Source organism: Pelodiscus sinensis, chromosome 32 (assembly GCF_049634645.1).
Source record: "Pelodiscus sinensis isolate JC-2024 chromosome 32, ASM4963464v1, whole genome shotgun sequence".
Lineage (NCBI taxonomy): Eukaryota > Metazoa > Chordata > Testudines > Trionychidae > Pelodiscus > Pelodiscus sinensis.
The window spans coordinates 5085465-5111277 of NC_134742.1; the positions used below are offsets into that span (position 1 = coordinate 5085465).

The 25813-nt window shown below is 51.3% G+C and overlaps 1 protein-coding gene across 1 annotated transcript; it reads right to left on the reverse strand.

Annotated features, from left to right (window-relative positions):
- Positions 1-507: 507 nt before the first annotated feature.
- On the reverse strand, positions 508-25550 carry LOC142823289 (zinc finger protein RFP-like). Its single transcript, XM_075914195.1, has 6 exons — positions 24746-25550; positions 11447-11674; positions 11117-11139; positions 10316-10429; positions 9356-9414; positions 508-4381 (listed from the first exon to the last, which is right to left on the reverse strand). The coding sequence occupies exons 1-6, from the start codon at positions 25280-25282 to the stop codon at positions 3738-3740; spliced, it is 1605 nt and encodes a 534-aa protein (XP_075770310.1). The 5' UTR covers positions 25283-25550; the 3' UTR covers positions 508-3737.
- Positions 25551-25813: the final 263 nt, after the last annotated feature.

The window sequence follows — 25813 nt, forward strand, 5'->3', positions numbered from 1 at the left end:
CACACGGAACATTTCACAGATATCGGTTCGGTTGCAAAGGCCTTGGTTATGCCCGAGAGTCGGGGGAGGTGGCTAGTCGGTTCATCAGGCCGGCAGCGCTTTGATGTATGAGAGAAGGCACACGCACGGTGGTACGTGTGTTGCGAAGACCTCCTAGAGCGAACTGTGCCATGGGTATTTATCCCCAAATCTGCACATCACTTCCCTGCGCTTGCATATTACCATATATGGCCCAATGGTCACCAAGTGGTGGGGACTGTGTCCCTGGGGTTGGGCCGAAACTGTGCAGGTTTCATGCGACCAGGTAAGCCCCGCAGTTCTCATGCCAAAGTGACGGGTGGGAAAGTCTGAGGCTATTTTCCCCTTTTCACACCTTTCCTTTTTTCTAAAGGCAATGGTATGCAGGAAGGGTGCGGCTGGTTTCTCTCAAGGAGTACTGCAGCCCACTATAACAAGAGCGGCCTGGCCAAACTTTTTTACTGGGGGGGGGGGGGCAAGTTTCTTTTCTCTAACAACGTAAAATGTAAAAACTTAAATATCTTGGAAACAGTAGCCAATCAGTTGTTTTAATTGTCATATTTGAATTCAGCACATCAAAATACATAATAAATAGCACATTTTATCTCTGAAGCAGACGACTTATAAAAAATTGTAGACCGATGTAATTACACCTGAGCCATTTTGCTAGTGCTGACCTTGTGGATTCCTGCCTCCAGCTCCTTACTCCTTTTCCCAAACAGGAATATGATCCTCATGTCAGGTGTGGGGACACCGAGATACCTCATGCCCCTGGTGCTTGCGGAAGAAAACAGGCCTTCACTCTGCATTTGTGAGCAACAAATAGTCAGAGACAGTTTTTTCGAACAATATTGCAACGGAAGAAGCCACTGTTAGGCAGATCATCAAATACAAAACAATTAGAAGGCAATATATATACACTGTCTGTTTATATATAATAACAATAAACAATTATTCCCCTTTCCATAACAATTCCCTTCAGACGCTACCTTATCTCAAGGTCTGCACTAGAGACAGCATTCGATCTTTATCTCAAGCACAAGATAGACGAGAGGCGAAAACAACATCTCTCACAGTACTCTGTGTTGTTAGGTCTCAGAGTTAGTATGAGTTAGGCTAATTAAAAAGCAAAATGGCTAACACAATTAACTTTCTAAACTTCTATATTCATTAGGCATTGTATCTCTGTTTTCAAATCAAGGGAATCAGCCCCACAGGTTTTGGTTGTTTGTAACGGCAATACATTATTAGTATAAACACGAAAGCTATTTCTATTATTACATCCTTTGTAACAACAATAAGTTAATCCTAAAACAAGCAAAACCAATAATATCATTAATATCCCCACCATAATTCTATGATGGGGTTGCCTCATAGCCTTGATTACATAACACAATATATCATAACTAGTACATAGGAGAGATGTTCTATAGACTATGTGAAAAGCATGCTTCTCGATTTGATAGGTAGTTTGAAGTACACGAATTTGGCCTTGTAGCGCAGAGATTTTCTGGACCTCTAGCAAGAGTGAAAGCAAATTTTGAAATCGGTCAGGTACTAGGGAAGTCCAATTAAAGGGTATCTGGAACCTAAGGGCTGTTTGGAGGACCTTGTCTGCTGGCCAATAGATGATATGATTTCCCACAGCAGTGGTGAGATTAAAGTGTATGTCTTGCAAAGTGGTAGTGTCAACATATATGCAGCTGTTATTGGCGTGAAAGAGCAGGTGTCCTGTCAAGGTAGTTTCTCGTCCCACACCTTCCCAACAAATTCTATTGTTAACAGTGACAACTTCCCCAGGCTTCAGCTTTCATACACACTGAAGCTGCAGGGGTTCTAAAGGCCAAAGCATCCATTGATTCCCTTTCCCTATCCAAATATCAGGTGTTATTCCAGGAGCACCAACTATAAAACGGCTGGGCACACCAAGTGGTTTAATCTCCCAGATGTCTCGGGAAACACCCAGTCCCACACGCATCCTCCCAACGGACCTGGCAGGATTCGGTATGTGGGGGCCCACACCCCTCCAACCTGCCCGTATGATTGGAAGGAGCACGGTGAGTGTCTGCATCTCTACCCTGAAAGTCTCCAGGTATGTCTCCATGGCCACAGTTCTGATGGTATCCCCAAGTCATCCGCAAGGGCAGTGAGCCAGGTCTGATGCTCAAGATCACTCTGAATGGCCATTAGCTGGTCACTGAGGAAATCCTGAATTTCTGAACAAGCCAGATCCCACTGCAATTCCTGCTCTGCCTCAGTAATATCCAGTATCATCTTTGTAATTCCTGGGTCATTGAGCTAAGGGTGAAGATAACATGCAATTCACCAATTCCAGCCTGAACTTGGGTTAGCTGTGCTCCAGTAATAAGCCCTGTAGCTTCCTCTAGCTGTCCCAGCCTTTCCTCATGTTGTTGGCCCCTGTAAATATTTTCATCCTGCAGCTGCACTATTGGCACCATCCCACAGGCAGTCTCCCACGTCCCTTTTCCATCTAGAGGAGACCCATGCCCTTTGCTGTACTAACCGAATGGCAGCCCCCTTAGAGCAGTTAGGATACAAGGAAGTAACTTGAAAGCTGGGTAAAGGTAGTCCCACAGTCCCTAGTGTGGCATTAACTATTGTCCAACAAGGACAACAGGGAGATCCCTCAATGGTGTGGTGTGATGATCCGGGTTCTGGAACAGTCTCGATCCTCGCCTTCCAGGTGCTGATGCTTATAATCCGTTAGAAAGCAGTCCTTATCTCAATGTCCATTCACAAGCAAGACCCTTGATAATAGTCCCAAAATCCCAAAGTGCTAGATAGGAGGCTTCCCTCACCCCTCGAAATGGCACCTCTGGATCTGGGTGGTCCTGATCAGGTCACGTGGCAGTGGATGCATGGACTCCTCCGGTTAGACAACGACACACAGATGATGGAGAACCAAACAACACGATGACGTTCACGGACAGACAAAGGAGATCAAAGCAACACGAACGCTCCTAGGGGGAGGCTTATAAAGAAGTCAAGGCAGGCTAGCAAAGGGGGGTGCAGCTAGAGTGAGCAGTGTGCACAAAAAAAAAAAAGAGGGTGGTGTGCAGAGAAAAGCTGCGCACGCATAACAATGTGGAGTGCAAAGGCTTGGAGCTGTGTGCATAGGTGACAGGGAGGAGTGCAAAGGCTTCTTCCCTGTAAGTTGTGGCGGGAAAAGCTGTTTGAAGGAGAAACAAAATACAGGACTATGTAGCACTTTAAAGACTAATAAGATGGTTTATTAGATGATGAGCTTTCGTGGGCCAGACCCACTTCCTCAGATCAAATAGTGGAAGAAAACAGTCACACCCATATATACCAAAGGATACAATTAAAAAAAATGAACACATATGAAAAGGACAAATCACATTACAGAACAGAAGGGGGATGCGGGGGGAGGTAAATGTCTGTGAGCTAATGGTATTAGAGGTGATAATTGGGGAAGCTATCTTTGTAAAGGGTAAGATAGCATTTTTGTTGAGACCAACGTGTAGAGTGTCGAATTTTAGCATGAATAACAGTTCAGAGGATTCCCTTTCAAGTGCAGATTTAAAAGGCTTCTGAAGCAGGATGCAAGTAGTTAAGTTGTTGAGACAATGTCCTTTCTGGTTGAAATGGCAAGAAACTGTTTTTTCTTTGTGATCCTGTCCACTATCTGTTTTGTGGGCATTGATCCTTTGGCAAAGTGTCCGAGACGTTTGTCCAATCTACATAGCAGACGGACACTTTCGATACATGATAACATAAATTATATTTCTGGATGCGCAGGAATATGTGTTCTTGATCTTATAACTCACTTGGTTAGGTCCAATAATGATATAAGCAGAGAGAATATGTGGACAAAACTGGCAATGGGGTTTGTTGCAAGGGAAGGTACCAGGGTTGGTATTAGTGTGGTATGTACTGTGGTTGTTGGTAAGAATCATTTTGAGGTTAGGTGGTTGTCTATAGGAGACTATAGGTCTGTCTCCCAGAGCCTCTTGGAGTTTAGTGTCCTGTTCCAGTATAGGCTGTAGTTTATTGATAATGTGTTGGACAGGTTTAAGTTGGGGGCTGTAGGTGATGACAAGTGGTGTTCTATTGTTGGTTTTCTTGGGTCTGTCTTGAAGTAGATGGTTTCTAGGTATTCGTCTGGCTCTTTCAATTTGCTTTATTTCTCCGGGTGGGTAGTTGAGGTTTATAAATGCTTGGTAGAGATCCAAAGACACACAGAGTCTAATGTCAAATCTCTCTGGGGTGTTGAGCCGTGGCTGTCGGGCCGTGGCTGCCGTGTGTGTCCATCTCACACGTTTCCCATCCTCCAACAGGACGAGCCGGGGATGCGCCATATCTGGATCCAGAATCACGTTGGCTGGGGAGAGAGAATCAGAGCGTGAGGGGCAGAGCTTGGCCCTGGGGGGGATCAATGGCATCAGGGACAGAATCTGCCCCAGCTGGGCAGTGACTCAGGGACTCTCCTGCCTCCAGGGGCACCCGGCTCTGAGTGGGGAGCAGCCCTGAGGTCTTGGCCCAGCCCAAGGGGCAGCTCACTCCCCGGCAGGGAGGGGCCGTGGCAGAGAGAAGGGATCAGAGGGGCCCTGACACTGGGAATCTGCCCCCTCTCCCTGGGCCGGGGACAAGCGTCTCTGGGCCGGGGACCCCAGAGGGACAGAATGGAAACTGCCTGGTCAGGGTTGGTTGAATCCAGGCCCTGCCCTCGGCTGGGCCCCTCCCCATTGAAATGTCCCTGGGTCCCAGCTGCCTCTGGGCAGGGTTTGTGATTCCCCCTGGGACACGTCTCCCCCGCACGGCCCGTCTGGGGCTCTGGGCCGAGCTCCGACCTGCCCCCTACCAGGCTGCTTAGTCTCTGGCCTGGCGCCCAGACCCCACAGAGCCAGCAGGGAGGGGCAGGGACCGGCCCTAGCCGGGCTGGGCGGGAAGAGGCTGAACAAGGCGAGTCCTGCACTGGGGGTGCCCAGGTGCCGTGCGGAGGGATCGGGGGTGTCTCTGTCCCAGCCATGGCAGGAGGCTGACTCAGGGGTGACAGAAGGAAGAGGGGCCCAGGGAGCTGAGGGGGGTCCCAGCGGGGACTGGGCAGAGGGAGAGAGAAGCTGAGCTCATGTGGGGGGAGAGGAAAAGGGGAACAGGACCAGAGCTCTGCTCTCAGCAGCTCCCTAGCTGCCTGCAATGGGCCCAGGGCTGCCCCTGTCTGTGCCCGGTGCCCTTGTGCTCTGATCCATCTCTTCCCCCAGCAGAGCAGGGACCCTCCCATGGACTCTTGGGTCCCCTGCAGGGGGAGGAGAAAGAGCAACGTCCCCGAGTGCCCCAGAGTCCATGCTGGGCACAGCCCCATAGTCACGGGGGGGGGGGGGGGGGGAGGGAGAAGAAACTCCCCTCCTGAACCCTGCACCCCTGAGCCAGAGAACAAGGGGAGCCCAAGGCCAAGAGCTGCCAAGGAGGCAAGGCCAAACCAAGCCTGTCAGAGAAAGAAACACAGCCAGGAGGGAGGGGCAAGGGAGCTGTCCTGGAGAGGAGAGGGGGAGAGACGGTGCCCAGAACCCCATTGAATGGGATGGAAAAGGAGATCACAGGGAGGGTTACATTGCTGGGGAATTGGAGTGGACCAGGAGGGGACATGTAGGCAGCTGTAAATGGCTTCCCTACTGCCAAATGCAGCCAGCCGGGAACAGAGTCAGAGAAGGCTTTTTTGGTTCATTAACTTTGTCTCTGTTTTATCTGGTAGAGGCCTGGTTCTCCCACCCATGGGCGGTGGGTGAAGCTTCTGCTTGGGGAGGCAACAACACAGCCTGAGGCCCTGCTCATACTTGACCTCTGTTCTGCCCAGGCCCTCTCCTGCCCATGGTCTCCCTCTTCCCTTCCCTTCCCCTTCCCGCTCACCCTGACCAGCCAAACCCTATGGGGAGGGCCACAGAGCCCAGAATGCCAAGTGACACTGGGGACAAATAAAGAGAAAACAGGGGTGAAGGTCAAAGGGCCAAAACGAGGGAGCCGGACGGGGACCCTGAGCAGAGAACTCGGCCAGCATCTCGAGAGAGCCAGCAGACAACTCCCAGTGCAACTCTGCCTGGATGTGAGAGTGGACACAGGAGGGGAAACAGGCCCCACAGTCGCAAGCCCCTCCCTCAGCCAACCCCTGCTCCCTGGTTTTGTAAATTGCCATCTTGGCCAGAGCTAGGAGGTCCCATGACTTTGTGGGGCCACGGATGGGGTGTGTGTAAATTAACAGGTGAGGGGAAAAGTGCAGCCAGAAGCTTAATAAGAGGTTCTGGAGGAGGCAAAAGAGGGGCTGTAACCTGGTGCATTTGAAATACACGTGCGCCAGGGTCTCCCTCTCACCGCAGAAGGGGCAACTATCAGGAATGGGGGTGAAGTGCGCCAAGTACACACCCGTGCTCACAGTGCTGTGGAGGCTTCTCCAGCTGATGTACCCGCCCGGCCGTGGAGCCATAGCAAAATAGAGGCTAGCCCACTGGGGCTCCCCACACTCTACTGGTGGTCGGAGGTCCCGCCGCTTGGTGTCTGGGTGGAACATGAGGATGGGGAAGTGCAGCGTGTGAAGCACGAGCGTGTACAGGTGACTCTTTGGTATGGTTTGGAAGAGGACGGGCTGCAGCTGGCTCAGGAAACACTGGGGAGGTGGTTGCGAAGGTACGTGGGAATGGGGGCCACTGGAGAGATCGGGAGGGCTGGGGGTGAGGGACAGGCGGGGTGCACCCTCTCACAGGACCTTGTTTAGATACACCTGAGCCCTAGGTGGCAAAGTGTCCTTCACCTCCTGAAGTTCGCACCAGGGAGTACGTAGGGTGGAGAGCCCCATGCACTGGGTGAGCACCGTAGGATTCACCCAGTCTCCCCAGGAGGTCTCCAACTCTGGTGACTTCTGCCAGAACCAACCTCTGGTGCACTGAGAGGGACTCTGCTGCCTGCACATGTACATGGGGATTGCATAGCAGGGGCTTTGTGAGGCGGTCTGCCCCCCTGGTGTTTCCCAAGGACCTGGTCGCCCAAAGCAGCTTCCAGGCCTGGAGGAGGTCCTGGTAGAAGGACGGCAGCTCGGAGAGGTTTCACAGAAGACCCCTCAAATAAAAGGAGCTGCTGGTCATATCGGAGCCTTTGGAAGCAGCAACGGAAAGCGTGCACCAGCGTGCTCCACGCCGGACTACCTGCATCAAATAGGAGCCTCTGCTGGGCCTGTAAGCAGAGGACATGAACCCACATGTGCAGACACATCTGGCCCTGCACTCCCTCCCCCAGGGGAAGATTGAGAACCCCCTGCAGAGACCCAGTGCAGTCCTGGGCAGAAGAACTGCAGCATTAGCTGCTGGATATGGGTCAGGAAACCTGGGGTTAGGATGAGGGTGCTAAGACAGTGCCAGAGCATGGACAGGTCCAGCTGGTTAAGTACCAGTGCCCTCCCATGGAGGGAGAGGCACCAGAGCAGTCCCATCCATCTCTGCAACCACTCAACCACCCTGGACTCTAAACCTTTCCAGTTCTCTGGTGGGGAGGGATGCAAGGCAGAAAGAAAAACACTGATATAGAGCAGCAGGCCAACACGCCACCTGATGGCCTGAAGTGCGGATGCAAGGCAGCCTGCCTGCCACCAGTCCCCAACCACTAGGCCAGAGCTCTTGACCCAGTTGACCTGGGCGGAGGAGGCTGTTGAGTAGCCTCCACCAGCCTCAGGTCGCCCACATCCTGGACCACAAGGAGCATGTCATCAGCATATGCCAACAGGATCAGCCAAATCTCCAGCTCATGAAGCACCAAGCCCGTCAATCTCGAGAAGGAGATGGAGGAAGGGTTCCATGGCCAGAGTATACAGCTGGCCTGACAGAGGGTAGCCTTGATGTACTCCCCACCAGAACCTGAATGGTGTGGTCAGGGTCCAGCTGAGCTTGGCCAAACACTCCACGGAGGCATACAGCACCTGGAGAAACCCCACAGCCAAAGGCCTGCATATTGCCCAGAAGGTAGCTGTGGTCCATCTGGACAAACGCCTTCTCCTGATCCAAGGTCAGGAGGGTGAACAACAGATCATCCCTATACCCAAGCTCTAGGAGATCCCAGACCAAATAGAGGTTATCAAAGATGGTGTGGCCTGGGATACTGTCGGTCTGGTCTGCATGGACCACGTCCACCAGAATGGACTTCAGTCTCAGGGAGATGGCTTTGGCAATGATTTTACAGTCCGTGCTGAGGAGTGAGATGGGACACCAGTTCCTCAGATCATGGAGGCCACCCCTCTTACGCAGCAAGGCGAGCACGGTTCGCCTGCACAACCAAGGAGGACCCCACTCTCCAAGGACTTGGCCCAGACACTGGCAAGGTCTCTAGACAAAGGACGTCCCAGTACACGTGGTAGAACTCCATGGTCAGCCTCCCCAGAGTGGAGAGGAAAGGCAGTAGGGCAGGGCTGAGGAAGATGGGAGGAACAAAGGAAACCACTAATACACCCAGGACCTCCAGAGGCTCAAGTGAGGTGGTTCTGCCATGAAGGCAGGGGACTGGATTCAATGACCTCTCAAGATCCCTTCCCATTCTGTGGGTCTATGAGTCTGTGGTTCTGGAGGCTGGTGCTGACCAGCTGCCCCACCACTAAGGACAGTAACTGCCTGCAAAGCTCCAGGCCTGCCCACGTCTTGCTGTCTGGAGGGGCACCATGGCCACCTGCCCCCCAATTATGTCCATGTTAAAGGGGGAGGGGTGTCATGACCAGTGTTCCCTCTAGTTTTAACATCCATGACATGTTCTGTGCACCAGTATGGAAGGGAGGAGTCACAGAACAAAAGTCATTCCACACATGGAAAGTGTGTGGGGGCTGGGGCCAAGGGGTTGGGGTGGGGGTCGTGAATGGGGGTTTGTTTCTAAACGGGAGCTACAAGCTGGGGAAGGTAGGTGGGGTTCAGGAGGATGTGAGGGCTCTGGAGTGGAGCTGGGAATGAGGAATTTCAGATGTAGGGAGCTCCAGGCTGGAGGTGAGGCTGAGGATTTCGGAATACTGGAGGGGCTGCAAGCCGAGGCAGGAAGATGGGCTGCTGGAGGGGCTGAGGGCTCATGGGGAGCCCAGGGGATGGGGGGACTTTGGGCAGGAAGGTTGGGCTCTGGACTGGCTGTGGGCTTTAGGATGAAGCTCAGGAGTCAGAGTTTGGGGTGCAGAAAGTGGCTTGGGGAGGGGCAGTTTGTGGAGTCGCTTACATGGCTGGCTCCTGGCCAGTGGTGCTAAGTCAACCAAGCAGCCTGCCTGTCCTGGGGCACTGCACTGCACCCGGCAGTGGCCAGCAGGCCTGGCTTTGAGGGGGGCATGAGGCCCAAGGCAGCTCACCTGATCTGTGCGCTCTTAGGGGTCCCCACTTTGTGCCTCCAGTGCATCCAGCAGAGTGTCTGGGGGGAGGAGAGAGGGAGATTCAGGTTTGCACAGGGAGCCCAGAGCCAAGCTGTCACATGACAGACACTCATACGACAAGGGCTGAAATTTCCTGTTTGCTCTCACTCCAGCACCTCCCGGCCATGGACCTGACCCCCCTGCAGCCCCACGGCCGTCCCAGGATGGACAAGCTGGGGGTGAGATTGACCATTCCCTCTGCATCCCCTCCTGCCCGTCAGATCCCAGTGGGTTTGCCTCAGTCGCTTATGGCCTTTGTCAGGGCCCAACAGACCCTACAAAGACTTTCCCTTAAAAGTCACTTCACCCGCTTTGGCCCCCCTCACATTGATGCGAGACTCAGAGTATGTGAACTCCTGGCTCTCACTGGGAGCTGCAGGGCTGTTTGCTCAGTGTCTCTATGCAGAGCAGCACAACAGGCCCTCGGCTGCCAGAGGCAACAATCGGAATAAGGAGAAAACCACTTTCTCTCTGGGGAAACCGAGGCAGAGGAGGTGGGCTCCATGGGCCAGATGCACCCTGTGCTGGCAGAACAGGGCGGGGTGGCCACTTGTGACCTGCTGGTCAGTGGCTGCAGGGGCCGGGGCAGAGCTTGGCTCAGGCTCAGCCAGAGTCACATCCCTGTTACAATGGCCTGGGTGCCTCGCCTGTGCCCCAGGAGAAGGGAACTGGGCGTGTTTCTCTCTCTCTGTCTGTCATTTCTCACGCTCAGTCACTGTAATTTCCTAGCCTGTGTTTCAACAAGTAAGGGGTTGAATTAGTCAACTCTGAGTGTCTTGGATCCCATTCACCCTCCAATTAAACAGACAATTTAATTATGAACCAGCCTACCAGCACCATTCTCTTTCCACAATCTCAGATGCTTAACTCACTCCCCACTCCACCACCCCTCCTAGGTACCTGTGAACACCCTCGGACTCTGACAGCGCAGTAGTTTGCTGGGAGAAATCACGGATTCGCTCCTCCAGTTCAGGAACCATCTCCTCTGGCTGCTGGGCCCGCCCCTCCTCACACCTGGGGAGAAACAACGTGCCACGGTGACCCTGCATCAAGTGACTCAGTTTTCACCCTCTGGCCAGTGAGTCGCTGCCCTGAAGGGCCTGGAGTTAGAATTTCCCTAGTTCTCCCAGCCTGAGAGCAGGGGCAGCACCACCCATGGCCGTGCAACTTTCCCCTGAAAGGACCCGTTAATATCATTCACATCTGGCCTGGAGAGACCAGCCCTGGGGACAAAGGGGAATTGAGTCTCCATGGCCAACTCACTACTGGGCCTCCAGGCGCTGAGGGACAGGAGGTTTCCAGGAGAAGGGCTGTAAAATCTGCCCACAAAGAACTAGCCTGAGACCCCAGCTCCCCCCTCCCCCGCTCATCCCACACAGGTCTCCAAACAGCCCTCGGGTGGGAAACACCCTGGACCCCTGCTGCCCTGGGCTGAATGGTGCCCAGCGCCCAGCAGGGACAGGCCCATGTCCCACCCCTCAGTCCTGGGGCAGCCAGTCCCCAGGGAGGTGGCAGCTCTAGGAAACACTTTCATCTGAACAAGGCTGAGAACCTCACAATGAAATGAGTCAGAGAGATTTGTATCCAGCGTGCGACCTTCCCCACACAAGGTGCTTCAGAGCCCTGGGGAGATGCGACCCCAACATCAGCTCCAAGCTCTTCCCCAGCGCTGTGCAGTGTGAGGGGGTGAGAGCCACCTACCTGCTCAAGGTGCTTCTGATGTCCTAGGGGGAGAGAGAAAGAAAAGAATCTCAGCTCCGATGGACACACATGGGACCCTAGAGAAGGGATTTTGTAAACATGGGAAGAGAGGCCCTGGCCTGGCCCCAGGGCCATGGATCCCCTGCGCAAATGGGGCTTTGCCATCTCTAACAGCTCTGTGCCTGTGACTCTGCAAAGCCCAACAGTCACTCACATGGCAGCAAAGCACCCACCGAGCTACACCCAAACCTGACAGCTGGACCCCAGAGCTTGTGATTCAGGAGCCTCCCTTCTCTGGGTGGAGGGCTGGTCTGTTCCCCTCAGTCTCACCTGCAGCAATTCACTCGCTGGCTTCTCACACTTCCCCTCCAGCTCCCCATGCCGCTTGCTGAGATAGGAAATCTGCACTGAGAGTTTCCTGTCATTCTTGGTCTGGTGCTTCACAAGCTCATCATCTGGCTTCTGTTGCTGGGCCAGCAGGAGTCGCTCTTGTTCCTCCTGGAAATGGTGGTGCTGCTGCTGAAACTCGGCCACAACCTTCGGCCTCTTGTCTTGTGTCTGTTTGTGTGAAAACAGGGAAAGGGCCGGTCAGGGCCATGGATGGAGCCCAGGGCCCTTTCGTGGGGAGCTGAGTGCGCAGCAAACATTCAGATTTGTGACATTTGTCGGTGCCCTGTGGGCACTAGGCAGAGGAGGTTCTCCCAGCTTCCCCAGTGTCCCTTGTCCCTTTGCAAGGGACGGTTCCAGGCCTGGCATGGGCAGCAGGTTCTGTTATTCATGGGTTCTGGGGATTCAGACCCAGAGCAGCAGGAGACAGGACTCAGCCCCACCCTGACAGAGATGCAGGAGGAGAAAACAAACAAACACACACACAAACATGCTAATGCACAAAATGACTAGACCCAGCAGACAGCCCTTCACAGGGACATTTAGTTCACTGGGGGAGGATTTCTGGGGACGATAAGAGCTAGATATTAATACAGAATCACAGTGCACTAGAATTGGAGATGACCTCTTGAGGTCCCTAAGTCCAGTCCCCTGCCCTCACAGCAGAACAAAACACCATCTAGATCAAGGCTACTCAAAACGCAGCCCGTGAGTACATGTGGCCCACAGGCCATTTGTTTGCAGCCCACAGGGCAGTTTGGGTTTACACAGGGTTCAACATGGAGGCTGCAGGTGGGATCCTTTGAACGTGGCCTCCACTGGGAACATGCTCCACAGTAGTGATTCAATATAATGCTCCTCTGTTGAGATGCATCTTAGTAGTTAAATTCCTTGACCATCATTACTTGTTAAAAGTGCTCTCATATGGGTGGGAATCAGGAAAATAAAATACTGCATTTTATAAATAGCAGCAGAACTAACTTAAATTAAACCCTATCAGTGTGAAAAGTTATTTGCATATATTTGCATTTAAGTTGTGGCCCTCAGTATGTGCTGAGAGTACCATTGTGGCCCTGGGGCTTCCAAAGTTGTGTAGCCCTGATCTACATCATCCCTGACAGGTGTCTGTCCAGCCTGCTCTAAAATATCTCCAGAGGTGGAAACTCCACAACTTTCCTAGGCAATTTGTTCCAGTGTTTAACCACCCTGACAAGCAGGAAGTGTTTCCAACCTAAACCTCCCTTGCTGCAAATTAAGCCCATTGCTGCTTGTCCTGTCCTCACAGGCCAATGAGAACAATTTTCTCCTTCCTCCTTGTGACACCCTTTTACATACCAGAAAACTGCTCTCATGACCCCTCTCAGTCTTCTCTTTTCCAAACTAAACAAGCCCAGTTCTTTCAGTCTTCCTTCACAGATCATGGCCTCTAGACCTTTAATCATTCTTGTTGCTTTTCTCTGGACCTTTTTCCAGTTTCTCCACATCTTCCTTGAAACGTGGTGCCCAGAATTGGACATAATACTCCAATTGAGGCCTAATCAGAGTAGAAGCAAGACTTCTCGTGTCTTGCTCACAACACTCCTGTTCATGCAGCCCAGAATCATGTTTGCTTTTTTTGGAACAGCATCACACTGCTGACTCATATTTAGCTTGTGGTCGACTGACCACTAGATCACTTTCTGAAGGACTCCTTCCTAGACAGTCGCTTCCCATTCTGTGTGAGAAAAACAGATTGTTCCTTCCTAAGTGGAGCACTTTGCATTTATAAGAACGGCCAGCATGAGCCAGACCAAAGGTCCATTTAGCCCAATATCTTGTCTGGTGTCAGTGGCCAATGCCAGGTGCCCCAGAAGGAGTAAACAGAACAGGTATTTATCAAGTAATCCCTCTCCTCTCATCCATTTCCAGCCTCTGACAAACAGAAACTAGGGACACTATTCCTACCCATCCTGGCTAATAGCAATTGAAGGACCTAACCTTCCATGAATTTATCTAGATCTTTTTTGAACCTTGTTATAGTGTCCCAGTCTTCACAACATCTGGCAAAGAGTTCCACAGCAGGTTGACTCTGTGCTGCGTGAAAAACTTCCTTTTGTTTGTTTTAAACTTGCTGCCTACTAATTTCATTTCGTGACCCCTAGTTCTTATATTATGTGAATTAGAAAATAACTTTTCCTTATTCACTTTTTCTACACCAGTCATGATTTTATAGACTATCATATCCCCCCTTCGTCTCCTCTTTTCTAAGCTGAAAAGTCCCAGTCTTTCATCTCTCTTCATATGGGACCCGTTCCAATCCCCAAATAATTTGTTGCCATTTTCTGAACCCTTTTCAATGCTAATATATCTTTTTTGAAATGAGGCGACCACATCTGTATGCAGTATTAAGGATGTGGGTGTCTAATGGTTTCATACAGAGGCAATCAGATATCCTCTGTCATATTTTTTATCCATTTAATGATTCTTAACATTCTATTTGCTTTTTTCACTGCCTCTGCACACAGAGTGGATGTTTCCAGAGAACTATCCACAATGACTCCAAGAGCTCTCTTCAGTAGTTGTAGCTAACGTAGTCCCCATCATATTGTATGTACAGTCGGGATTATTTTTTCCAATGTGCATTACTTTACATTTATCCACATTCAATTTCATTTTGTTGCCCAGTCACTCAGTTTGGTGAGACCTTTTTGAAGTTCTTCACAGTCTGATTTGCTCTTAAGTAACTTGAGCAGTTTGGTATCATCTGCAAATTTTGCCACTTCACTGTTTACCCCTTTCTCTAGATCATTTATAAGTATTTTGAATAGGATGGGCTCCAGGACAGAGTCTTGGGGGACCCCACTAGTTACCCCTCTCCACTTGGAAAACTGACCATTTATTCCTACCCTTTGTTTCCTGCCTTTTAACCAGTTCTCAATTCATGAAAGGACCTTCCCTCTTAGCCCATGACAACCCACTTTCCTTCAGAGCCTTTGGTGAGGGGACCAAACGATGTAGCAGACAGGGGGCTGGAGACAGGGGAGTTTAAGAGGGAGAGAAGGAGATCCCACCACTGAACAGGCTAGGCTGCCAGGTGAGAGGATGAGCTTTTGGTGTGAGAGTTTGCTCAACTGTTTGAATTTTGATTCTGATTCCAGTTTCAGTTTCGGTGGAAGTTGGGACTGAATGCCTGACCTTTGTTCCCTTGATTGCCTTTGATCAGCCTTCTCCATGTGACTAACGAGGGGGTAGGCCTGACCCAGGCAAGCAGGCTTTAAAAGCTAGAGGCAGAGCAACCCAGGACTGCAGACAAGGGAGTTTAAGAGGGAGTTGACAGAGGGAGGCCTACGATGGTCAGGAAGACCCGCAACACCTGTGCCAACACTGCTTCTGTCTCCTCCATCTGTGCCTGTAACCAGACAGAGTGCCTGAGCATGGATGTTTCTACCCAGATCCTGGGGTGGTTTTGCAGGGACTGTGGCTTGCAATTCCCACTTACTGATATCCAGGCTGGGGACATCATCCAATGTGAAAGGTGCCTGCTCGTAGAATTTCTCAGGCAGCAGGTGAGAGCTACAGGGGGAGGTGGCGGCCAGGTTGAGGAGCATCTGAATCCACGAGCTATTCCTGGACATTATTCACGAGGAGACAGCTGAGGTAACTGTCCCAGTACACAAGATTGCGGACACTCCACTAGTGGAGGAGATGGCTCAGGGTGGACACTGGCAGCTGGTTACTTCTGGCAGCAGGCAGTGCTCCACCCCTGCTCCAAACCCTCCCACCATGGTACTGGGAAACTGTTATGCTCTTCTTGATACAGGAGACAAGGAATCATCTCCTACAACAGAGGATGAGAAGCCTCGTGCCCCCAGCCTGGGAGGTCTGCTGCCACCACTGCAAATAGGAAACGTAGGGTAGTGTTGGTCGGAGACTCTGAGGGAGACAGAGGTGCCCATCTGTCACCCTGACATGTCTTCTTGGGAGGTGCTGCATGCGAGAGGCCCATATCCGAGAGGTTATGGAGGCATTGTCGAGGATTATCCGTCCCTCCAACTACTACCCCATGCTACTCATCCATGTGGGTACTACCGGTACTGCGAGATGTGACACTGAGTGGATCAAGAGTGACTACAGGGCTCTGGGACTACGGGTGAAGGAGTTTGGAGTACAGGTGGTATTCTCTTTGATTGTTACTGTCAAAGGTCGGGCCCAGGCAGAGACAGGTGTATCCTGGAGGTAAATGCCCGTCTGCAAAGATGGTGTTGCCAGGAGGGCTTTGGCTTCCTTGACCACGGGATGCTGTTCTAAGAAGGACTGTTAAGCAAGGACGGCGTTCATCTTTCGAGGAAGGGGAAGACCATTTTCGATGCAGATTGGCTAACCTAGTGAGAAGGGCTTTAAACTAGGTTCAACAGGGGTGACCAAAGCCCATGGGTAAGTGGGGAACATGGAGACCTGGAAGATGGGTCAGAAATGGGAGGGAGCGTGGGCTATAATAGCAAAGAGAAAGGAGGGACAAGGCAGAACTGGGAGGAAAGATCAAATCAGTATCTTAGATACCTCTATACAAATGTGAGAAGTATGGGTAATAAGCAGGAAGAACTGGAAGTGCTAATAAACAAATACAACTATGACGTCGCTGGCATCACAGAGACTTGGTGGGATAATATTGGTATAGAAGGGTACAGCTTACTCAGGAATGATAAACAGGGAAAAAAGGGAGGCGGTGTTGCCTTATGTATTAAAAATGCACACACTTGGAGTGAGGTGGAGATGAACATAGGAGATGGACATGTTGAGAGTCTCTGGGTCAGGCTAAAAGGGGTAAAAAACAAGGGTGATGTCATGCTAGGAGTCTACTACAGGCCACCTACCAAGGTGGAGGAGGCTTCTTTTAAACAACTAACAAAATCATCCAATGCACAGGATTTGGTGGTGATGGGGGACTTCAATTATCCAGATATATGTTGGGAAACTAATATAGCAGGGCACAGACTATCCAATAAGTTCTTGGACTGCATTGGAGACAACTTTATTTCAAAAGGTTGAAAAAGCTACTGGGGGGGGAAGCTATTTTAGATTTGATTTTAACGAATAGGGAGGAACTGGTTGAGAATTTGAAAATGGACTGCAGCTTGAGTGAAAATGACCATAAAATCATAAAGTTCATGATTCTAAGGAATGGTAGAAGGGAGAACAGCAAAATAGAAACAATGGATTTTAGGAAGGCAGATTTTGGTAAGCTCAGAGAGCTGATAGGTAAGGTCCTATGAGAAGCAAGACTGAGAGGAAAGACAACTGAAGAAAGCTTACAGTTTTTCAAATGGACATTATTAAGGGCCAAAAAAGCAAGCTATTCTACTGCGTAGGAAAGATAGAAAATATGGCAAAAGACTGCCTTGGCTTAACCAGGAGATCCTGCATCATCTAAAAATAAAAATGGAATCATAAAAATGGAAACTAGGATAAATGACGAAGGATAAATAAGGCAAACCCAGGAATGCAGGGGCAAGATTAGAAAGGCAAAGGCACAAAACGAGCTCAAACTAGCTATAGGCATAAAGGATAACAAGAAGATATTCTATAACTATATTAGAAGCAAGAGAAAGACCAAGGCCAGAGTAGGCCTATTGCTCAGTGGGGAGAGAGAAATAGTAACAGGAAGCTTGGAAATGGCAGAGATGCTTAAAGACTTTTTTCAGATTTCCCTGAGAAGTCTGATGAAGGAATGCCTAACAGTGAATGCTAGTGGGAAGGGGGTAGGTTTAGAAAATAAAATAAAAAAACGAACAAGTTAAAAATCACTTAGAAAAGTTAGATGTCTTCATATTACCAGAGCCATGATGAAATATATCCTAGAATACTCAAGGAGCTGATAGAGGAGATTCTGAGCCTTTAGCTCTCATCTTTGAAAAATCATGGAAGTTGGGAGAGATTCCAGAAGACAGGAAAAGGGCAAATATAGTGCCCATCTATAAAAAGGGAAATCAGACAACCCAAGAAACTGACCAGTCAGTTTCACTTCAGTGCCAAGGAAGATAATGGAGCAAGTAATTAGGTAAATGATAAAGTGATAGGGAACAGCCAGCATGGATTTGTAAAGAACAAATCAATCTGATAGCTTTCTTTGATAGGATAACAAGTCTTGTGGATAAGGCAGAAGTGGTAAATTTGTTATTCCTAGACTTTAGTAAGGCATCTGATACGGTCTTGAATGATATTCTTAATAAATTAGGCTCTGCTGGGACCACATTTGGCTCATGCTGTGCTTCTTAATAAATTAGGCTCTGCTGGGACCACATTTGGCTCATGCTGTGCTTTATTAATTCATAAAGCTGTTTGTTAGCTACCTAAACAGAGAGGAGCGTTTTTTTTTTTTTTTTGCTTCAACAGCCACCTTGAATATTTTAAATAGAAAGGTGGAGTAAAAATATTTAAATATTTAATCCTGTGCTCCACTTAGGACTAAATTGAGAATTGCTTCTTCCCTTGTAGGTTCCACAACCATCTGCTCCAAGAAGGAGTCAATTAAGCTATTAAGAAATTTTATGTCTACATCTCATCCTGAGGTGACGTGCACCCAGTCAATATGGGGATAGTTGAAATCCCCTACTATTATTGCATTTTTTAATTTTCATAACCTCTCTAATCTCCCTTAGCATTTCATAGTCACTATCACTGTCCTGATCAGGGGGCTGATAATAGATCCCTACTGCTATAGTCTTATTATTGGAGTATGGAATTATTATCCATAGAACATTTTGGTTCACTTAAGATTTTTACTTCATTTGATTCTACATTTTCTTTCATGTATAGTGCAACTCCCCAACCTGCACAACCTGTTCTGTCCTTCTGACAGATTTTGTATGCTGGTATGCTGTGTCCCATTAATTGCCCTCATTCCAACAGGTTTCTGTGATGCCTATTATATCAATAGCCTCCTTTAATACAAGGCGCTCTAGTTCACCCCATTTTATTATTTAGGTTCTAGCATTTGCTTATAAGCACTTAGATAAATAGTGACAAATTATCTATCTGCCATTTCCTGATGTGTTAGACTTTTTCATTTGTTTGTGTCTCATCTGATCTATACTTTCATCCTGACTAGAACACAGGGAAACTATTAATAGATCCTCCTCTAGGTGAGGTCTGTTTGAGCCAGAATTTATTCTTATTAAACTTCATCCTATTAACCTCAGACCATTTGTCCAGTGTGTCCAAATCAGTTTGAATTATGACCATATCCTCCAAAGCAGTTGCAACCCCTCCCTGGTTGGTATCCTCTGCAAACTTAATAAGCTTCCTCTCTATGCGGATATCTAAAATGTTGATGACAGTACTGAACAGAACCCATCCAAAAACTGATCCCTGCTAAACCCCCATATCAATTGAAATAGAAGTTTAGAGCCTGTGTACACCTGACCTAGCAATCCATGATCAGAGAGAAACAAAATACACCACCTTCCCCAAGGCCACAGAGAAGTCTGCCCCCAAACAATCCTCCCTCCCACTCCCCATCCCTGCTGGTTCATAACCACAGGCACCTACCAGATACTTCTTTCCCACTGCTTTCGATTGCCGCAGCTTTTCTTTCTCTTTCCTCAGTGTCTTCATGTGGGCCACACATTTTTTTGAAAAAACAGAAATGAGCTGGGAGGTTTCCTTGTGAGGGGCTGAAAGGGGTATGGAACAGGGCCCTGGTATACACTCCCCTTATTTCAAAACAAGCAAAGAGTCCACACTACTAAGCCCATTATTTCTCAACTAGCCAATAGCTCAGACAAGTTTTTCGGGGTCGGGGTGTGTCTCTCTCTCTCTCTCTCTCGCCCAGAGCCTAAATGGCTGAGTGGCACAGAAATCAGCTGAGCACCATGGTGGGAGGCGAAGGACGTGACTAAGGCAACAGCGGCACCCAGAGGCAACAGCCAGCATTTCAGCGTTACACAGTCTCAGACATTGGGCTACTATGAGATAAGGGGTTGGTTATTAAAAAAACCCTCTTGCTCTCCATGAGGAATAATGCTTATTTTGAAATTGTTATTTTGAAATAGTGGTAGGTGGACTGCTATTTTGAAATAATCGATGTGCGTGAATGTGCTTCCGAGAGTGTGTATCAAAATTAGGTTAAGAATTAAATAATTAACTACTACATTTGAATCACAAGAATCATAGAACACTAGAACTGGAAGGGACCTTGAGAGGTCAACGAGTCCTGTCCCCTGCCCTCATGGCAGGACCCAATACGGTCTAGACCATCCCTGATAGACATTTATCTAACCTGCTCTTAAATATCTCCGGAGTTGGAAATTCCACAACCTCCCTAGGCAATTTATTTCAGTATTTGACCACCCTGACAGGCAGGAAGTTTTTCTTAATGTCCAACCTAAACCTCCCTTGCTGCAATTTAAGCCCATTGCTTCTCATACTATCCTCAGAGGCCAAGGAGAACAATTTTTCTCCCTCCTCCTTATGACACCCTTTTAGATACCTGAAAACTGCTACAGTGTCCCCTCAGTCTTCTCCTTTCCAAACTAAACAAGCCCAGTTCTTTCAGTCTTCCTTCACAGGTCATGCTCTCTAGACCTTTAATCATTCTCGTTGCTCTTCTCTGGACCTTCTCCAATTTCTCCCCATCTTTCTTGAATTGCCTCTCCCCTTCCTTGAACCCCTCCCCCACATTCTCCTCCTCACCATCACTTGCTATCCCCAATCCTTATACTGCTGCTTCCCCCCTCCCCAATTCTTCTGTAGGAAGAGGTTTCCCCAACATTTGGTCTAGACTGGACTAATATCAGGAAAAAACAAAAACAAACAACCTTCTTTTGGAAGCCCCCTTATTCCTCATGGAAAAAGGAATATAGGGGTGACCGAAAAAGCATGTTTTCTCTTCCACTAAAAAAAAAGCAGAAGAAGAAACACATCCCTGGATGCAGAAGAGTTTTTCTGGGATATCTCCAGAATCCTGAAAAACTCCTGCAGTCTAGCTGTACCCTCGCTGGGTTGAGACAGGATGTGTAGGCTCTGGGGTGGGAATGAGGGATTTGGGTGTGGGATGGGGTGAGAGGTGCAAGCTCTGGGAGGAAATCTGGATGCAGGAGGAGGTGGAGAAAGGGATGCTGGCTGGGGGAGGAGACTCCAGGCCGTGCAGTGTTGGGGTCAGATGTAGGGTTAGGGTACTAAGCAAGCCACAGACTTCTGGATGTGAGGGCGCAGGAATTTGGGTTGGGGTATGTGAGGGGCTCAGGGCAGGGGGTTCCAGTGTATGATAGGCTCAGAGGTAAGGTCGAGGGAAGGGGAGTGCAGGAGTGTTATGATGTTGTGGCCAGATGCAGCGGCTTGGCCCCAATTGGGGGTTTGCTGGCCAGGCTTCATTTTTAAATAGAATACTGTGTCAAACACAAAGTTTCTGCGTTGTCTTTATTTAGGAGAAGGGCTGGGAACCTGCTTTGAGTCGGGGTCACTGACCCACAGAAAAGTCAGTTGGGGCCACACAAGTGATATGCAAAAAAAAAAATCCTCCAACCCCCGCCCGCCAAGCTTCACTAATGTGGCCCCAACTGTGTTGGTGGGAGCAGGGGACATAGTACTGGGGAAGAGTGCTAGTGGGCGCTTTGGCAGGGGACAGGGTGCCAGTGGGGACAGAGTTGCGGCTGGGGGTAGGGGACAGGTTTTTGAGGCTGGGGAGCGGGGAGAGAGAACAGGAGAGAGAGGGCTGGGGGGCAGAGTCTCCTGCACCAGCCTCCTCCCAGGATTCTCGTCCCTCCCCTCTGGAAGCCGGCATGTGCTTCCTCCGGGGCTGGCGCATGCCTCAAGCGGTGCAGCCAAACCCCCATGCATGCCTGCCCCGGGGCCCAACCCCCATCCCACGGCACAGCCTAACCCCTGTTCATGCCTGCACCAGGGCCAAACCCCCATCCTGTGGCACAGCCTAACCCCCACGCGTGCCTGCCCCAGGGCCAACCCCCGCTCCCGCAGCACAGGAAAACCCCCGTGCTCAACTTACTCCTCCTGTGGCACAGGGAAGTCGCCCCATTCCTCCCGGGCCAATGCCTCCGCACACAGCGAGCCCAGCACACCACAGAGCTGTGGCAGGGGAGCAGCCAGCGCACTTCCGGAACTGGCGCAAAGCTACAGGCATGACTTCCATCCACCCCACAGAAAGCCGGCACTATGCTGGAGTTAGGGAGTGGGGCTTCTCGGGGGCGGGGGAAAATGGGAGGGGCCCCAACGCCTCGCGAGCAACAGGTTGGTGACCACAGCTCTAAGATGCTGCAGGTCCATTTGCTGCTTAAGTTTTTTTAGTTACAGAGTAACATGTTAACCCTCTGAAACATGTTTTAGTGTCAGTTTTCTGTTGACACAGACATACTGTTAATCATGGGTCACCTTTTATTTTCCTTAACTTCCCCTTCTCCCCAGCCTGGCTCTGTGTGCACCTTTCTCCCCCCTCCCTCCCCCAAAAAACTCCAGCCCGTCTCTGCTGCTGATTTCTGCTGGGGAAGGGAGGTGCAGAAAAAGTCCAAGAAAGTAAGTCACAAGAGACAGAGCCATGCACTCTAGGGATATAATAGTATAGTCGATTAACTGATAAGGAAAAGCTTATCAGCATAGGCATGCTCACGGGGTGTGCCCAAGCACACCCTAATGTTTCAAAGGGCCGCCTTGGTGCGCTGGGGAAAGGATGCTGCGCCAGGTTTGCCACACATGCGGGGCCAAAACCGGCGGGTCTTAGGAGCCCATGGAAACAGGCAGCAGGGAGCAGCATCGTCATCCCGCCTCCCAGGCGGGCGAGGTAAGTTTAAACCCCAGGCGGGAAGGTGGGTGGTGTGCCTTGGGCAGGGGATCGGGAGAAGCGCAGCTGGAGGGGGTCAGGTCAGGAGTAGCGCCGCTGGACCCGGGGTTGGGGGCAGCACGGCCGCCCCCCTAGCTGCTTCCCATCCCCCCCCTTCCTTCCCAACAACCCGGCGTTCCTCAACCCCTCCTCCCCCAGCGTTGCTTCCTGCACCTCCTTCCTCCAGGCCCCCCCTTCCTCCTGGCCAGCCCTACAGCCCCTGACCCCTGCCAACTCTGCTTCCCGCCCCTCCCCTTCCTCCTGGCCATCCCCCCCACCCCATCCAGTCCCTCCCCCTGGTCCATGATCAAGTGTGTCAGGTTTTTTGGGGGTGGTCTACCTCATAACCCTACCAGCTGCAGCTCCACAACATGCTCAGGGACAGGGCTTCTCCTCCTCCCCAAGACATCAGACTCAACTAGAGGCTCCCAGTGCTGATTGCAGTCATTCCCCCCAATGCTGCCAGGCTTCAGTCTGGTACCCAGCTGGAAAACTAGGAAATACCAGACATTGCACGTAGAATCATAGAATAATAGGACTGGAAGGGACCTCGAGAGGTGATCGAGTCCAGCCCCCCGCCCTCAATACGTGTCAGGTATTTTCTGGATTTTTTTTTTAAACCAGACAGAGGGCCCAAAAACCGGACTGTCCGGTAGAAAACCAGACACCAGGCAATCTTACAAGTCAGACCCAGTGCAGGCACCAAGTGATGGGAAGACTGCCAGACCTCTGGGAACCAAAGACTGCGGGGTGGGGGTTTGTGGCCCAAAAGGGGGCTGGGAAACCTAAAAAGAGAGTAGGGGGAGCACCAGAAGGGTGACAATCAGGGCAACCCTAGAACTCTGTTACAGACCAGCTGGTGGCTGCTGGAGGAGGATGGAAAATTAGGGGGAAAGGGTCAGAGAGGAAGGGGCTTGTGCTGAGAAAAGGGGGGCAGGTCAGGAGAAGAAAGGGGAAGGCACCAAGGGACAGGGTGGAGGAGAGAGACAAATGCCAGGGGGCCAAGTGGAGACCATGAGGGAAAAGGCAGGAGGGGAGGTGTCAGTGGGAGGGAGGGACAGGATGATGAGAGGAGAGGAGAGGAGAAGGGCTTTTGGGGCTAGAAGGGAGAAGGGGAGGTGTTGGGAGAAGGCTTGAAAGAAGGGGTGGGCATGAGGAAGGCAGGGATGGAGCAAGGCATGTGTGAGGGCACAGGGGAATGACGGGAACACGGGCCAGAGGGTGGTGAGCATCAGAGAAAAAAGGGCAAAGGGGGCAGGGGCAGTGAGGGAAGGGGGAGATACCAGGAGGGTGCAGGGCTAAGGAAACGTGCAGGTGCCAGGGGATTCTGGGGGTGAAGCAGAAGGGCAGACACCTGCAGGGGAGGGACCAGCACCAGAGGAGAGAGGCAGGGCAGGTGTGTAGAGGGAAGTGTTTGAAGAAGGGATGAAGAGGAGTAGCTCACATGATCAGAGTGGGGCTACTGGAGGAGTGGGCACAGAGAAGGAGAGAAGGGCTGGTGTATGGGGGCAGGTCTCAGGAAGGCTGAAGGCAGTGAGAAGGGCAGGAGTCACGACAGCAGAGGTGGGTGAGGGGTTGGGGGAAGCAGCAGGCACCAGGGGAGCTGATCGAGCAAGGGAAGGAGACAGGGCAGCAGAGGGAGAAGGTAGAGGTTTATAAGATACTTATTAATAACTTGGGTGCCACAGTGGCACATCCAAACAAGCCACATGAACTCAGTACTGGTGCACAACACAAAATTTATTCTGCTCATGGGAGGAAACTCTTAGAGAGAACACTTCCCCCAGCCTCTCCACCACCACCTCCCCACCCACCCACCGAGTTAGTCACATACATTGGGTAAATGCAATTGCAGGTTAGTTGCATGAGGGGGGCTTGGTGAGGGCCAAACTAATCCCAATTGGTAAGAGGATGGTGGGAAAAGTCCTTGGGGGCCAGAGAAGGGGGGTCACATGAAACCTTTTATTTCTGGTCATGTGTCCATATTGTCCCAAAAGTATACCTCCACAGGTGTGGCTAATGGGGGTCAGGCTAATGGGGGGGGGGGTCAAAGAATATACTTAAAAAAATTATTTGGGTGCATACCCTAATGAAATGTGCTGCGTACACCTATGCTTATCAGTTAATGCTGTAAACTACACTAATTCCCTCCCTGCCAGTATATTATTTAGCTAGCTGGCAACTAGCCTGGTGCAGTCCTGCCTTGTGCTAGACTCTGCACTTAAAAAGTGTACTGTATTTGGAGCTAGGCAGGTAGCTCGACTTAATTCAGGGTCGTGCTGGGTCTGGAAGCTCTGACACCTCCCTATCCCCAGACAGGGACTGCTGCCACCCCGTGCTATTGCTTCTGTGGCTCCCAGTCACACCTGCTCTAACCACTGCACCCCACTCCCTTTTCAGAGACCCCCCCCCCCCGGCGACCCGGCCCTGACCTGATATTGCTGGATGCCGTTTCGGAGGGGCAGGAAGTCGTGGCCCCAGTGCTGGGGCAGGTCCCGGCAGATCACGCAGACGGGCCGCTGGTCCTGGCTGCAGAAGAGTTCCAGGGGCTCCCCGTGCTCCGGGCACATGGACGGGGCCGCCTCGGTCAGCGGGAATCCGGAGCGGCGCCGTTTCCGGCCCGGTTCCCCTTCAGGGCTCCGCTCTATGAGGAGTTCTTCCACAGGCCCCCTCTGCCTCTTGCGTCTCGCCCAGGGCCGGGCCGCCAGGCGCTCGGCGCGCTCCACCGCGTTTCGCAGCTGCCTGTTGGGCCGCAGCCGGATCTCGGGGAACGGGACGCGGCACTTGGGGCAGCGGAAGGAGCCGCGGCACCGCTTCCAGTAGCGGCTGATGCAGACGCGGCAGAAGCTGTGGCCGCAGCCGGTGATCACCGGGTCCCTGAAATAGCGTCGGCAGAGCCGGCACGAGAGCTGCCTCAGGACACCGCCCAGGCCGTCGGAGTCTGAGTCCGAATCCGAATCCGAGGCCATGCTCGCTTCGGCAGCGGCAGACACCCGTCACGTCCGGGCTGGGCGAAGAGGCGCTCGGGAAACAGCCACTCCCCTTCCCCAGCGAGCTGCGCGCTGCTTCCGAATCGAGCGGCTCCCCGTGGGGAGGTGCTGCTGGCGGCAGGGTGTGAAGCAGCGGGCGGGGCCCAGCAGAGATCACGAGCCCACGTCCAGGCGCTGTTAGTCCACAAAGTGCTACCGGGCCATTGGCTGGTTTTTCAGGTCACCGGTGCAGACCAACCGCGCTACCCCCGGAAGTTTCTGATCAGAAGGAGTCTTGGACACCATCATATATTATATATAGTAGCCCAGGGTCTGTGCGTCTGTAACCGGCTGATGTAAACGGCCACGCCCCCTGGTGTATAGTCAGCGCCCCGCCCCCTTCTCTTCCTTCGGTGACGTGATGGTTTGGACCCCCCCCTCCCCCCGCCAGCGCTGCTTCCCTTCCCCCTTCCTCCGGCCCCCCCCATCATTCCCTCCAGCCCCACAGCACCCAATCCCCCCAGCTCTTCT